We start from the raw sequence: 15,626 nt of genomic DNA on the forward strand, positions 1-15,626 counted from the left end.
GATTAATATGGGTTACTTTTTTCTCTTTTTACACATTGAGAGGTTGCCAATAGGAGGTCTTGTATGCCATTGAGCACTTACTAATAGGCACACTAAAGCTCATCATTTTTACACTCCTGTAGGAAAGTACCATCTTGCCTGGCATGTTACCCCCATATTTCACTGTATATATGTTGTTTTAGTGTATGTGTCACTGGGACCCTGCCAGCCAGGGCCCCAGTGCTCATAAGTGTGCCCTGTATGTGTTCCCTGTGTGATGTTTAACTGTCTCACTGAGGCTCTGCTAACCAGAACCTCAGTGGTTATGCTCTCTCTTTGCTTTCCAAATTGTCACTAACAGGCTAGTGACCAATTTCACCAATTCACATTGGCATACTGGAACACCCTTATAATTCCCTACTATATGGTACTGAGGTACCCAGGGTATTGGGGTTCCAGGAGATCCCTATGGGCTACAGCATTTCTTTTGCCACCCATAGGGAGATCTGACAATTCTTACACAGGCCTGCTAGTGCAGCCTGAGTGAAATAACGTCCACGTTATTTCACAGCCATTTACCACTGCACTTAAGTAACTTATAAGTCACCTATATGTCTAACCTTCACCTGGTGAAGGTTGGGTGCAAAGTTACTTAGTGTGTGGGCACCCTGGCACTAGCCAAGGTGCCCCCACATTGTTCAGGGCAAATTCCCCGGACTTTGTGAGTGCGGGGACACCATTACACGCGTGCACTGTACATAGGTCTCTACCTATGTACAGCGTCACAATGGTAACTCCGAACATGGTCATGCTGGGGTTTCACTGCAGCTGCTGCTGCTGCCAACCACTCACAGGTTTCTGCCCTCCTGGGGTCCAGCCAGGCCTGGCCCAGGAAGGCAGAACAAAGGACTTCCTCAGAGAGAGGGTGTTATACCCTCTCCCTTTGGAAATAGGTGTCAGGGCTGGGGAGGAGTAGCCTCCCCCAGCCTCTGGAAATGCTATGATGGGCAAAGATGGTGCCCATCTCTGCATAAGCCAGTCTACACCGGTTCAGGGATCCCCCAGCCCTGCTCTGGCGCGAAACTGGACAAAGGAAAGGGGAGTGACCACTCCCCTGACCTGCACCTCCCAGGGGAGGTGCCCAGAGCTCCTCCAGTGTGCTCCAGACCTCTGCCATCTTGGAAACAGAGGTGCTGCTGGCACACTGGACTGCTCTGAGTGGCCAGTGCCAGCAGGTGACGTCAGAGACTCCTCATGATAGGCTCTTAACTGTGTTGCTAGACAATCCTCCTTCCTAAGTAGCCAAACCTCCTTTTCTGGCTATTTAGGGTCTCTGCTTTGGGGAATTCTTTAGATAACGAATGCAAGAGCTCATCAGAGTTCCTCTGCATCTCTCTCTTCACCTTCTGCCACGGAATCGACCGCTGACTGCTCAGGACTTCTGCAAAACCGCAACACAGTAGCAAAGACGACTACTGCAACCTTCTATCGCTGATCCTGCCGCCTTCTCGACTGTTTTCCTGATGGTGCATGCTGTGGGGGTAGTCTGCCTCCTCTCTGCACTAGAAGCTCCGAAGAAATCTCCCGTGGGTCGACGGAATCTTCCCCCTGCAACCGCAGGCAACAAAAGACTGCATCACCGGTCCTCTGGGTCCCCTCTAAGCACGACGAGCGTGGTCCCTGGAACTCAGCAAATCTGTCCAAGTGACTCCCACAGTCCAGTGACTCTTCAGTCCAAGTTTGGTGGAGGTAAGTCCTTGCCTCCCCACGCTAGACTGCATTGCTGGGTACCGCGTGATTTGCAGCTGCTCTGGCTCCTGTGCACTCTTCCAGGATTTCCTTTGTGCACAGCCAAGCCTGGGTCCCCGACACTCTAACCTGCAGTGCACAACCTTCTGAGTTGTCCTCCAGTGTCATGGGATCTCATTTTGTAACTTCGGGTGAGCTCCGGTTCACTCTTCTTCGTAGTGCCTGTTCCGGCAATTCTGCGGGTGCTGCCTGCTTCTGAGTGGGCTCCTTGTCTTGCTGGACGCCCCCTCTGTCTCCTCACGCAAGTGGCGACATCCTGGTCCCTCCTGGGCCACAGCAGCATCCAAAAACCCTAACCGCGACCCTTGCAGCTAGCAAGGCTTGTTTGCGGTCTTTCTGCGTGGGAACACCTCTGCAAGCTTCTTCACGACGTGGGACATCCATCCTCCAAAGGGGAAGTTCCTAGTCCTCTTCGTTCTTGCAGAATCCACAGCTTCTACCATCCGGTGGCAGCTTCTTTGCATCCTCAGCTGGCATTTCCTGGGCATCTGCCCAATCTCGACTTTGTCGCAACACTTGGACTTGGTCCCCTTGTTCCACAGGTACTCTTGTCCGGAAATCCACCTTTGTTGCATTGCCGGTGTTGTTCTTTCTTGCAGAATTCCCCTATCACGACTTCTGTGCTCTCTGGGGAATATAGGTGCACTTTACACCTACTTTTCAGGGTCTTGGGGTGGGCTAATTTTCTAACCCTCATTGTTTTCTTACAGTCCCAGCGACCCTCTACAAGCTCACATAGGTTTGGGGTCCATACATTATTCGCATTCCACTTTTAGAGTATATGGTTTGTGTTGCGCCTATACCTATGTGCTCTCATTGCAATCTATTGTGACTGTACAATGCTTGCATTGCTTTCTATTGCTATTACTGCATATTTTTGCTATTGTGTACTTATATCTTGTGTATATTTGCTATCCTCATACTGAGGGTACTCAATGAGATACTTTTGGCATATTGTCATAAAAATAAAGTACCTTTATTTTTAGTATATCTGTGTATTGTGTTTTCTTATGATATTGTGCATATGACACCAGTGGTATAGTAGGAGCTTTGCATGTCTCCTAGTTCAGCCTAAGCTGCTCTGCTAAGCTACCTTTTCTATCAGCCTAAGCTGCTAGACACCTCTTCTACACTAATAAGGGATAACTGGACCTGGTACAAAGTGTAAGTACCCCTTGGTACCCACTACAAGCCAGGCCAGCCTCCTACATTGGTTGTGCAGCGGTGGGATAAGTACTTGCAACTACTTACCACTTTGTCATTTTGTTCTTTTCATAAGAGAAAAATATACAAAACAAGTTCAGTGTATGTACACCTAACCAAAAAGTTTTGCTTTTCTTCTCTTACTCTATTGCTAAGTGCTGAAAAGTACCTCTAAACTTTCTAAAAAGTTGAAAAAGTTTTTTTTCTGTTTCCTTAAAAAGTCCTTAAACTTTTTCTTTCTTTTGCTATCCCTTAAACCCTTTTCTATCATGTCTGGCACAGGTCCTACTCTTGATCTGGCCAGCACAGCTTATGATCTCCTTAATTGGAAACATTTGAGGAGTCTCTGCATTGATAGAGGTTTAGGGGTAGGGAAGAATCCCTCTAGAGAATTGTTGATTAACATGCTCATTGAAAATGATAAGGCCTTAGCTGGCACATCAGTTGAGAAGTTAGCAGATGGTTCACACTCTGATTCTGGGGTAGCCCCAGTAAGAATGTTAGATGGTATTTGTTAGAAATGGGGTTTTTGGTTGGCAGTCAGGTTGCCCTCTGTCCAAGCAAGAACCCTCACTCTAGTCAGGGTAAGTCACACACAATCCAAAATCAGCCTGTGCTCACCCTCCGGTAGCTTGGCACGAGCAGTCAGGCTTAACTTAGAAGGCAATGTGTAAAGCATTTGTGCAATAAATCATACAACACCATAGCATAACACCACAAAAATACACCACACAGTATTTAGAAAAATATATAATATTTATCTGGGTATCTTCAGGTCAAAACGATCAAAGTTGCAATATGAATTTGTAAAGATATCACTGAAAAGTGATATAAAGTGTCTTAAGTCTTTAGAAAGTAAACAGAGTCTCTTTCAAACACAAAGTACCTGGTTTCTGGTGGAAAATCTCCTCAGAGGGCCACAAAGGAAGAGATGCGTGGAAAAAGGGTGTGTGCGTCGATTTCTCCCCAGCACACACGGACTTGCGTCGTTATTTTCCACGCGGGGAAGTCGAGCGTCGTTTTCCGGCGCGCGGACAGTCTCTTTCTGTGGGTCACGGGGATTACCAGATGTTCCGGGTCTGTGCGTGGATTTTCCTGCTTGTTTTCCGGCTGCGTGTCGTTCTGCGGGGCTGTGCGTCGAAGTTTTGATCTCACGGCAGGCGTCTCGTCGATTTCTCCTGCGGAGTCGTGCGGCGTTGTCCTTGCGAGGCCGTGCGTCAAAGTTTTGATCTCACGGCAGGCGTCGCGTCGATTTCTCCCGGGAAGTCGGGCGGCGTTGTCCTTGCGAGGCCGTGCGTCAAAGTTTCGGTCACCCCGAAGGCGTCGCGTTGATCAGCGTCGGTGTGCGGCGTTTTTCTTGCCGCGGAACAAGCTGTGCGTCGAAAAGTTCGGCGCACGGAGCGTCCAAGAGGAAGAGTGAAGTCTTTTTGGTCCTGAGACTTCAGGGAACAGGAGGCAAGGTCTATCCAAGCCCTTGGAGAGCACTTTTACAGCCAGGCAAGAGTTCAGCAAGGCAGCAGGCCAACAGCAAGGCAGCAGTCCTTTGTAGAAAAGCAGACAGGTGAGTCCTTTGAGCAGCCAGGCAGTTCTTCTTGGCAGGATGTAGTTTCTGATTCAGGTTTCTTCTCCAGCAAGTGTCTGATGAGGTGGGGCAGAGGCCCTGTTTTATACTAAGTTGTGCCTTTGAAGTGGGGGTGACTTCAAAGAGTCTCTAAGAAATGCACCAAGCCCCCTTTCAGTTCAATCCTGTCTGCCAGAGTCCCAGTAGGGGGTGTGGCAGTCCTTTGTGTGAGGGCAGGCCCTCCACCCTCCCAGCCCAGGAAGACCCATTCAAAATGCAGATGTATGCAAGTGAGGCTGAGTACCCTGTGTTTGGGGTGTGTCTGAGTGAATGCACAAGGAGCTGTCAACTAAACCTACCCAGACGTGGATTGAAGGGCACAACAAGATTTTAGTGCAAAGAAATGCTCACTTTCTAAAAGTGGCATTTCTAGAATAGTAATATTAAATCCGACTTCACCTGTCAGCAGGATTTTGTATTACCATTCTGGCCATACTAAATATGACCTTCCTGCTCCTTTCAGATCAGCAGCTGCCACTTCAACAGTGTATGAGGGCAGCCCCAATGTTAGCCTATGAAAGGAGCAGGCCTCACAGTAGTGTAAAAACGAATTTAGGAGTTTTACACTACCAGGACATATAACTACACCGGTACATGTCCTGCCTTTTACCTACACAGCACCCTGCTCTAGGGGTTACCTAGGGCACACATTAGGGATGACTTATATGTAGTAAAAGGGGAGTTCTAGGCTTGGCAAGTACTTTTAAATGCCAAGTCGAAGTGGCAGTGAAACTGCACACACAGGCCTTGCAATGGCAGGCCTGAGACAGAGTTAAGGGGCTACTGAGGTGGGTGGCACAACCAGTGCTGCAGGCCCACTAGTAGCATTTAATCTACCTGCCCTAGGCACATGTAGTGCACTCTACCAGGGACTTACAAGTAAATTAAATAGTCAATCATGGATAAACCAATCAGTAGTACAATTTACCCAGAGAGCATATGCACTTTAGCCCTGGTTAGCAGTGGTAAAGTGCCCAGAGGTCAAAAGCCAACAACAACAGGTCAGAAAAAATAGGAGGAAGGAGGCAAAAAGTTTGGGGATGTCCCTGTCAAAAAGCCAGGTCCAACAGTATTCTTTCCAACCTGCCCCTTAGCAGACCCCCTAGCTTAGCTGGTACTAATGTGAGCTCTCATCACAGTAGGGATGGCATTCCTTTAGGCCAGGTTGTTAGGGTGCCAACTGTTAGGGACAGGTCTCCTTCTGTTTTTTCACATCATTCTTCTGTGTCAAAGCATGCCCAACCCACCCACCCTGATGACAGAGTGTTAGAAAGGGAACTCAATAGATTGAGAGTGGAAGAGACCAGGCTGAAGCTTAAACAGCAACAGCTGGCTCTTGACAGGGAATCTTTAGACTTAGAAAAAGAAAGACAGAAGTTGGGGTTAGGACCCCATGGTGGCAGGAGCAGTATTACATATAGTAATCCTGTGAAAGAGCATGATTCTAGGAATCTGCATAAGATAGTTCCCCCTTACAAGGAGGGGGATGACATTAACAAGTGGTTTGCTGCACTTGAGAGGGCCTGTGTTGTACAGGGGGTCCCTCAAAGGCAGTGGGCTGCTATCCTATGGCTATCTTTCAGTGGAAAGGGCAGGGATAGGCTCCTTACTGTTAAGGAAAGTGATGCCAATAATTTTACAGTTTTGAAGAATGCACTCTTGGATGGATTTGGCTTAACCACAGAACAATACAGGATTAAGTTCAGAGAAACCAGAAAAGAGTCCTCACAAGACTGGGTAGACGTTGTTGACTATGCAGTGAAGGCCTTGGAGGGGTGGTTACATGGCAGTAAAGTTTCTGACTATGAAAGCCTGTATAATCTGATCCTGAGAGAGCATATTCTGAATAACTGTACGTCTGATTTGTTACACCAATATCTAGTGGACTCGGATCTGACCTCTCCCCAAGAATTGGGAAAGAAGGCAGACAAATGGGTCAGAACAAGAGTGAACAGAAAAGTTCATACAGGGGGTGACAAGGATGGCAAGAAGAAGGATGGTAAGTCTTCAGACAAGGGTGGGGACAAATCTAAAAATGAGTCTTCATCAGGCCCACAAAAACACTCTGGTGGGGGTGGTGGGCCCAAATCCTCTTCTAATCAACTAAAAAAACCATGGGGCTATTTATGTAAAGTAAAAGGCCATTGGACAACTGATGCCAGTTGTCCAAAGAAAAGCACCAAGCCTCCCACTACCACAACCCCTACTGCTACACCTAGTGCCCCTAGTAATAGCAGTGGTGGTGGGAGCAAACCTACTAATAGCCAATCCAAGGGAGTAGCTGGGCTCACTTTTGGTAATTTAGTTGGGGTTGGTCTTGTTAGGGAGACCACAGAGGCTGTGCTAGTCTCTGAAGATGCCATTGATTTGGCCACCTTGGTTGCTTGTCCCCTTAATATGGATAAGTACAAGCAACTTCCCCTAATAAATGGTGTTGAGGTTCAGGCCTACAGGGACACAGGTGCCAGTGTTACCATGGTAATAGAGAAACTGGTCCACCCTGAACAACACCTACTTGGTCACCAGTACCAAGTGACTGATGCTCATAACAACACTCTTAGCCACCCCATGGCTGTTGTAAATCTCAACTGGGGGGGGGGTACTGGTCCAAAGAAAGTTGTGGTTGCCTCAGATTTACCTGTAGACTGTCTACTAGGGAACGATTTAGAGACATCAGCTTGGGCAGAAGTGGAGTTGGAGGCTCATGCAGCAATGCTGGGCATTCCTGTGCATATTTTTGCTTTAACCAGGGCTCAGGCCAAAAAGCAAAAAGGACAGGGTGACTTGGATCCTGGAACAATGGACCAAGTGCTCCCTAAAGCTAGGGTTAGTAAAGGTAAATCCCTACCTAATATCCCTCCCTCTACAGTGGATTCAACTTCTGAGGAAGAAGAATTTCCACCCTGTGCAGAACCTTCACCAGAGGAGCTGGAAGCAGACACTGCTGAGCTTTTGGGTGGAGGGGGGCCTGCCAGGGAAGAGCTGAGTGTGGCACAGCAAACCTGTCCCACATTAGAGGGTCTAAGACAGCAAGCTGTCAAACAGCAAAATGGGGATGTCAGTGACTCACATAGAGTTTACTGGGAGGACAACCTCTTGTATACAGAGGCAAGGGACCCTAAACCTGGAGCAGCCAGGAGATTGGTCATTCCCCTGCAATACAGAGAGTTCCTCCTAACTCTAGCCCACAACATCCCCTTGGCTGGACATCTTGGGCAAATTAAAACATGGGAAAGGCTTGTCCCCCTGTTTCATTGGCCTAGGATGTCAGAGGACACAAAAGATTTTTGTAAGTCCTGTGTCACCTGTCAAGCCAGTGGCAAGACTGGTGGCACCCCAAAGGCTCCCCTTATTCCACTGCCTGTGGTTGGGGTTCCCTTTGAAAGGGTAGGGGTTGACATAGTTGGCCCCCTTGACCTTCCTACTGCTTCAGGCAATAGGTTTATCTTGGTGGTAGTGGACCATGCCACAAGATATCCTGAAGCAATTCCTCTTAGGACCACTACAGCACCTGCAGTGGCAAAGGCCCTCCTGGGAATCTTGTCCAGGGTGGGTTTCCCAAAAGAGGTGGTATCAGACAGGGGTAGCAACTTTATGTCTGCATACTTGAAGGCCATGTGGAAGGAATGTGGTGTAAAATACAAATTCACCACAACTTATCATCCACAAACAAATGGACTGGTTGAGAGATTTAACAAAACTCTCAAAGGAATGATAATTGGACTCCCTGAAAAACTCAGGAGGAGATGGGATGTCCTGTTACATTGCCTCATTTTTGCTTACAGGGAGGTACCCCAGAAAGGAGTGGGCTTCAGCCCCTTTGAACTCCTATTTGGGCACCCTGTAAGAGGTCCTCTAACACTTGTAAAGGAGGGTTGGAAACAACCTTCAAAAGCTCCTAAGCAAGACATAGTGGACTATGTACTTGGCCTAAGATCCAGAATGGCTGAGTATATGAAAAAGGCCAGCAAAAACCTTCAGACCAGCCAAGAGCTCCAAAAGCAATGGCATGCCAGAAGGCTGTTCTGATTCAGTACCAACCAGGGCAGAAAGTGTGGGTCTTGGAGCCTGTGGCCCCAAGAGCACTCCAAGACAAATGGAGTGGACCCCACATTATTGTTGAAAAGAAGGGAGAAGTCACCTACTTGGTTGACTTAGGCACTGCCAGGAGTCCCCTTAGGGTGCTCCATGTCAATCGCCTGAAACCCTACTATGACAGGGCTGATCTCACCCTGCTCATGGCAACAGATGAATGACAGGAAGAAGAGAGTGACCCTCTCCCTGATCTCTTCTCTTCCACAGAACAAGATGCTCTAGTGGAAGGTGTAGTTTTGGCAGATTGTCTTACTGCTGAGCAGAAAGACCACTGCATAAATCTCCTGGGTCAGTTTTCTGAACTCTTTTCTACTGTGCCAGGCACCACTTCTTGGTGTGAGCACACTATAGATACTGGAGACAGCATGTCTGTCAAAAGTAAGATCTATAGGCAGCCTGACCATGTCAGAGACTGCATAAAACAAGAGGTTCAGAAAATGCTTGAACTGGGAGTGGTGGAGCACTCTGAAAGTCCATGGGCCTCTCCTGTGGTACTTGTACCAAAGCCTCACTCTAAAGATGGGAAAAAGGAAATGAGGTTTTGTGTAGATTACAGAGGTCTCAACCAGGTAACTAAAACTGATGCTCACCCTATACCCAGGGCAGATGAGCTCATAGATACACTGGGATCTGCCAAGTATCTAAGCACCTTTGATTTGACTGCAGGGTATTGGCAGATCAAGTTATCAGAGGATGCTAAAGCAAAAACTGCATTTTCAACTATTGGAGGGCACTACCAATTCACAGTAATGCCCTTTGGTTTGAAAAATGCACCTGCCACTTTTCAGAGGTTGGTGAATACAGTCCTGCAAGGGTTGGAGGCTTTTAGTACAGTATATCTAGATGATATAGCTGTCTTTAGCTCCACCTGGGATGATCACCTGGTCCACCTGTGGAAAGTTTTGGAGGCCCTGCAAAAGGCAGGCCTCACTATCAAGGCTTCAAAGTGCCAGATAGGGCAGGGGAAAGTGGTTTATCTGGGACACCTTGTAGGTGGAGAACAGATTGCACCACTTCAGGGGAAAATCCAAACTATCATAGATTGGGTTCCCCCTACAACTCAGACCCAGGTGAGAGCCTTCTTAGGCCTCACTGGGTATTACAGGAGGTTCATAAAGAACTATGGCTCCATAGCAGCCCCTCTGAATGACCTCACTTCAAAGAAAATGCCTAAAAAGGTATTGTGGACAGCTAGCTGTCAAAAAGCTTTTGAGGAGCTGAAACAGGCCATGTGCTCTGCACCTGTCCTAAAAAGCCCATGTTACTCCAAGAAATTAATTGTTCAAACTGATGCATCTGAATTAGGGGTAGGGGCAGTCTTATCACAACTCAATTCTGAGGGCCAGGATCAACCTGTTGCTTTTATCAGCAGGAGGTTGACCCCTAGAGAAAAGCGTCGGTCTGCCATAGAGAGGGAAGCCTTTGCTGTGGTCTGGGCACTGAAGAAGTTGAGGCCATACCTGTTTGGCACTCACTTCATTGTTCAGACAGACCACAAACCTCTACTTTGGCTAAAACAAATGAAAGGTGAAAACCCTAAATTGTTGAGGTGGTCCATATCTCTACAGGGAATGGACTATACAGTGGAACATAGACCTGGGAGTACCCACTTCAATGCAGATGGACTCTCCAGATATTTCCACTTAGACAATGAAGACTCATCAGGTCATGGCTAGTCTTATTGTCCTTCGTTTGGGCGGGTTGTGTAGGAAAGTACCATCTTGCCTGGCATGTTACCCCCATATTTCACTGTATATATGTTGTTTTAGTGTATGTGTCACTGGGACCCTGCCAGCCAGGGCCCCAGTGCTCATAAGTGTGCCCTGTATGTGTTCCCTGTGTGATGACTAACTGTCTCACTGAGGCTCTGCTAACCAGAACCTCAGTGGTTATGCTCTCTCTTTGCTTTCCAAATTGTCACTAACAGGCTAGTGACCAATTTCACCAATTCACATTGGCATACTGGAACACCCTTATAATTCCCTAGTATATGGTACTGAGGTACCCAGGGTATTGGAGTTCCAGGAGATCCCTATGGGCTGCAGCATTTCTTTTGCCACCCATAGGGAGATCTGACAATTCTTACACAGGCCTGCTAGTGCAGCCTGAGTGAAATAACGTCTACGTTATTTCACAGCCATTTACCACTGCACTTAAGTGACCTATAAGTCACCTATATGTCTAACCTTCACCTGGTGAAGGTTGGGTGCAAAGTTACTTAGTGTGTGGGCACCCTGGCACTAGCCAAGGTGCCCCCACATTGTTCAGGGCAAATTCCCCGGACTTTGTGAGTGCGGGGACACCATTACACGCGTGCACTGTACATAGGTCTCTACCTATGTACAACGTCACAATGGTAACTCTGAACATGGTCATGTAATATGTCTAGGATCATGGAATTGTCACCCCAATGCCATTCTGGCATTGGGGGGACAATTCCATGATCCCCCGGGTCTCTAGCACAGAACCTGGGTACTGCCAACCTGCCTTTCCCGGGGTTTCACTGCAGCTGCTGCTGCTGCCAACCCCTCAGACAGGTTTCTGCCTTCCTGGGGTCCAGCCAGGCCTGGCCCAGGAAGGCAGAACAAAGGACTTCCTCAGAGAGAGGGTGTTATACCCTCTCCCTTTGGAAATAGGTGTCAGGGCTGGGGAGGAGTAGCCTCCCCCAGCCTCTGGAAATGCTTTGATGGGCACAGATGGTGCCCATCTCTGCATAAGCCAGTCTACACCGGTTCAGGGATCCCCCAGCCCTGCTCTGGCGCGAAACTGGTCAAAGGAAAGGGGAGTGATCACTCCCCTGACCTGCACCTCCCAGGGGAGGTGCCCAGAGCTCCTCCAGTGTGCTCCAGACCTCTGCCATCTTGGAAACAGAGGTGCTGCTGGCACACTGGACTGTTCTGAGTGGCCAGTGCCAGCAGGTGACGTCAGAGACTCCTCCTGATAGGCTCTTACCTGTGTTGCTAGCCTATCCTCCTTCCTAAGTAGCCAAACCTCCTTTTCTGGCTATTTAGGGTCTCTGCTTTGGGGAATTCTTTAGATAACGAATGCAAGAGCTCATCAGAGTTCCTCTGCATCTCTCTCTTCACCTTCTGCCACGGAATCGACCGCTGACTGCTCAGGACTCCTGCAAATCCACAACAAAGTAGCAAAGACGACTACTGCAACCTTGTATCGCTGATCCTGCCACCTTCTCGACTGTTTTCCTGGTGGTGCAGGCTGTGGGGGTAGTCTGCCTTCTCTCTGCACCAGAAGCTCCGAAGAAATCTCCTGTGGGTCGACGGAATCTTCCCCCTGCAACTGCAGGCAACAAAAGACTGCATCACCGGCCCTCTGGGCCCCCTCTCAGCACGACGAGCATGGTCCCTGGAACTCAGCAACTCTGTCCAAGTGACTCCCACAGTCCAGTGACTCTTCAGTCCAAGTTTGGTGGAGGTAAGTCCTTGCCTCCCCACGCTAGACTGCTTTGCTGGGTACCGCGTGATTTGCAGCTGCTCCGGCTCCTGTGCACTCTTCCAGGATTTCCTTTGTGCACAGCCAAGCCTGGGTCCCCGACACTCTAACCTGCAGTGCACAACCTTCTGAGTTGTCCTCCAGCGTCCTGGGATCTCCTTTTGTAACTTCGGGTGAGCTCCGGTTCACTCTTCTTCGTAGTGCCTGTTCCGGCACTTCTGCGGGTGCTGCCTGCTTCTGAGTGGGCTCCTTGTCTTGCTGGACGCCCCCTCTGTCTCCTCACGCAAGTGGCGACATCCTGGTGCCTCCTGGGCCACAGCAGCATCCAAAAACCCTAACCGCGACCCTTGCAGCTAGCAAGGCTTGTTTGTGGTCTTTCTGCGTGGGAACACCTCTGCAAGCTTCTTCACGACGTGGGACATCCATCCTCCAAAGGGGAAGTTCCTATTCCTCTTCGTTCTTGCAGAATCCACAGTTTCTACCATCCGGTGGCAGCTTCTTTGCATCCTCAGCTGGCATTTCCTGGGCATCTGCCCAATCTCGACTTTGTCGCGACACTTGGACTTGGTCCCCTTGTTCCACAGGTACTCTCGTCCGGAAATCCACCTTTGTTGCATTGCTGGTGTTGTTCTTTTTTGCAGAATTCCCCTATCACGACTTCTGTGCTCTCTGGGGAATATAGGTGCACTTTACACCTACTTTTCAGGGTCTTGGGGTGGGCTAATTTTCTAACCCTCACTGTTTTCTTACAGTTCCAGCGACCCTCTACAAGCTCACATAGGTTTGGGGTCCATACGTTATTCGCATTCCACTTTTGGAGTATATGGTTTGTGTTGCCCCTATACCTATGTGCTCTCATTGCAATCTATTGTGACTGTACATTGCTTGCATTTCTTTCTATTGCTATTACTGCATATTTTTGGTATTGTGTACATATATCTTGTGTTGATTTGCTATCCTCATACTGAGGGTACTCACTGAGATACTTTTGGCATATTGTCATAAAAATAAAGTACCTTTATTTTTAGTATATCTGTGTATTGTGTTTTCTTATGATATTGTGCATATGACACCAGTGGTATAGTAGGAGCTTTGCATGTCTCCTAGTTCAGCCTAAGCTGCTCTGCTAAGCTACCTTTTCTATCAGCCTAAGCTGCTAGACACCTCTTCTACACTAATAAGGGATAACTGGACCTGGTACAAAGTGTAAGTACCCCTTGGTACCCATTACAAGCCAGGCCAACCTCCTACAACTCCCCACTGTCCTTTGTTCATAATCTTTGTTTGCACCAGTGTTTAATTATGCATGTCTCCTCATTCAAGCCAGTGCTGCAATCCTCTGATCTGCAACATGCTGCAAAACTCTCAAATAATCCAGTCTAATCTCCAGCTTTCATATAGATCCAGGAGCTTAGAAATAGGTTTTCCTCTATGCCACACAAGAGGACAATTTGATCTGTTTACTGAGCACGAATATTTCATGGACTCTACATTCTATATTATCAGTATTGATCATTAGAAGTCTCTTTTTTACCTCAGTTGTTGAAGAATATTCCACTTTCATCTTGGTATTTTTGTTTGGATACAAAGGAAGAAGTTACCCTAATATAGTAATTGAGAATAATGGACTTTTATTTTTAAGTAATCACATCTTAAAAGTGAAGCTAATTCAAGTTTCAAATTTCCCTCTTGTGGATAGCTTTCCCAAGTTTACATGCATCTTAATGCTCCATTCTCCATGAGCAGTTAATGCAGTACTTGCGAACAAGTTGTGGCCCTTTTATAATGTGTCCTTTTTGGGCCCTCCTCCCTTTTCCTCTAGCAGAGATGGTGGAAATGTGGACATGAATAGGCAGATTTCAGCCACACTGAAATAACGCAGACAACTTCATAATGGAACTGCCCCTAAATGTGTAACTTGTGTTGCATAGTGCGTTTTTGTTAATCACACATGATCTCGCAAGTGCTTTAAGAGTTGCCTCACCTCCCACACTCCAGAAGGCTGCACATTCCCTTCTGATGCCACAAGTGGTCCCTTAGCCCTGTGACCTTCTGGAGAATGTCTGTAGATATCTCAAAGTTCACGTCTGAAACAGTGTTGCTACTTGCAAAATTCACAACTATGTTTTATGTTCTCCTTTCAAGGTATCCTCAGTGCTTGCACATGCTGGAGCTCCTTCAGTACGAACACTTCCGGAAAGAGCTTGTCAATGCCCAGTGTGCCAAATTCATTGACGAGCAGCAGATCCTTCACTGGCAGCATTACTCCCGCAAAAGAATGCGCCTGCAGCAGGCCCTGGCAGAGCAACAGCAGCAGCAGAATAATACTTCTAGCAAATGAGTGTTCTCCCAGCTCGCAGAGTTGGCCAAATTGTCTCAGTTGAATCATGTTGGATGTGGAGTGAATGAAATAGATTATTCCTTGCAGTAATTATATTATTGGATTATGCATAATGAGATTGAGACGACACATATGTCTTGTTGCATTTTGAGTTGAGGACCTTATGTAAATAATGTGATGTACATTGTATGTACGTAGAATGTGCTAATGGCAGGAAGGTAGCAGTTTTGTACAAATAAAATACAACTATTTTGTTGCGTATTAGTGTGTTTTCTTCTAATTTCTCTTGGGATGCTACCATCAAGACACATAATGGTCACAGCCACATGAATTGGGGGTGGGGGTGGAACGGAGGGTCATTGTTCAGGTGTCGATTTGTTCTTCTTCCTTCCCTAAAGCTCCCATTCAATGTACTGCATCACTTAAACAAGACTGCACTGATATTTCTAATGTCATTCACCAAGTACACAATGCAGACCATAAACTAGATTCCGTCTGTACTTAATAGAGTTTATTATTATAATTGACGATGGCATTTTCCAGACCCACAGTCTTTCATTGGTATGTATGGTCGTGTACTACTTTCTAAAGTTCAGGGGTAACTTTCCAAGCTTTCAGAGGTTTCCATTGGAGATCAGAGTCTGATTACACTATTGATGTCATGCCACACACATTGTTTTGTTGCAGCTATTTGTTTTATAGTGATTTCTTATTCGTTGAGCTGTGGGTCTGGGAATGTGTCATTTGTTTTTAAGTTGACCCTGTCACACAGCACAAGCTTTTTGGTTGAGAGAGGCCTGTTGTAGGCTTAAGAACTTAGCGGCGCATAGAGCCTGTTCATTGGTTGGCTTTATTGTCACTCTAATTTACTTACTTTTTATTGCATGGCTTTCCTTGTCCATCTTGCATTCGATTCTCCCGTGAGCACAGCCTCTTTAACATCCTTTTGACTGCTTACTGACTTGTGTCCTTCCACTGCTAACTTTTAGGGAACCACTTTTTTTCTTTTTTGTTAAGCACTCTTATCAGCTTGCATGTGTTTTCCGTTTCTATCCGCTTTGTGTTTTTCTCTCTCTCCCTCACCACCCCAAAAATACTAACCCTATGCTGTGTTCGCTCTTGCTCCCT

At 47.3% G+C, this 15,626-nt stretch overlaps 1 protein-coding gene across 1 annotated transcript in view; it reads left to right on the plus strand.

Annotated features, from left to right (window-relative positions):
- MED31 (mediator complex subunit 31) overlaps nucleotides 1-14,759 on the plus strand; it is a 36,190-nt gene extending 21,431 nt beyond the window's left edge. The window contains exon 4 of the mRNA XM_069226986.1: nucleotides 14,303-14,759. Within this exon, the coding sequence (XP_069083087.1) occupies nucleotides 14,303-14,498 (196 nt within the window). The 3' untranslated portion in view covers nucleotides 14,499-14,759. The remainder of the gene's footprint in view (nucleotides 1-14,302) is intronic.
- The last annotated feature ends 867 nt before the right edge of the window (nucleotides 14,760-15,626 follow it).

The sequence above is a fragment of the Pleurodeles waltl genome, chromosome 3_2, assembly GCF_031143425.1.
Source record: "Pleurodeles waltl isolate 20211129_DDA chromosome 3_2, aPleWal1.hap1.20221129, whole genome shotgun sequence".
NCBI classification, from domain to species: domain Eukaryota; kingdom Metazoa; phylum Chordata; class Amphibia; order Caudata; family Salamandridae; genus Pleurodeles; species Pleurodeles waltl.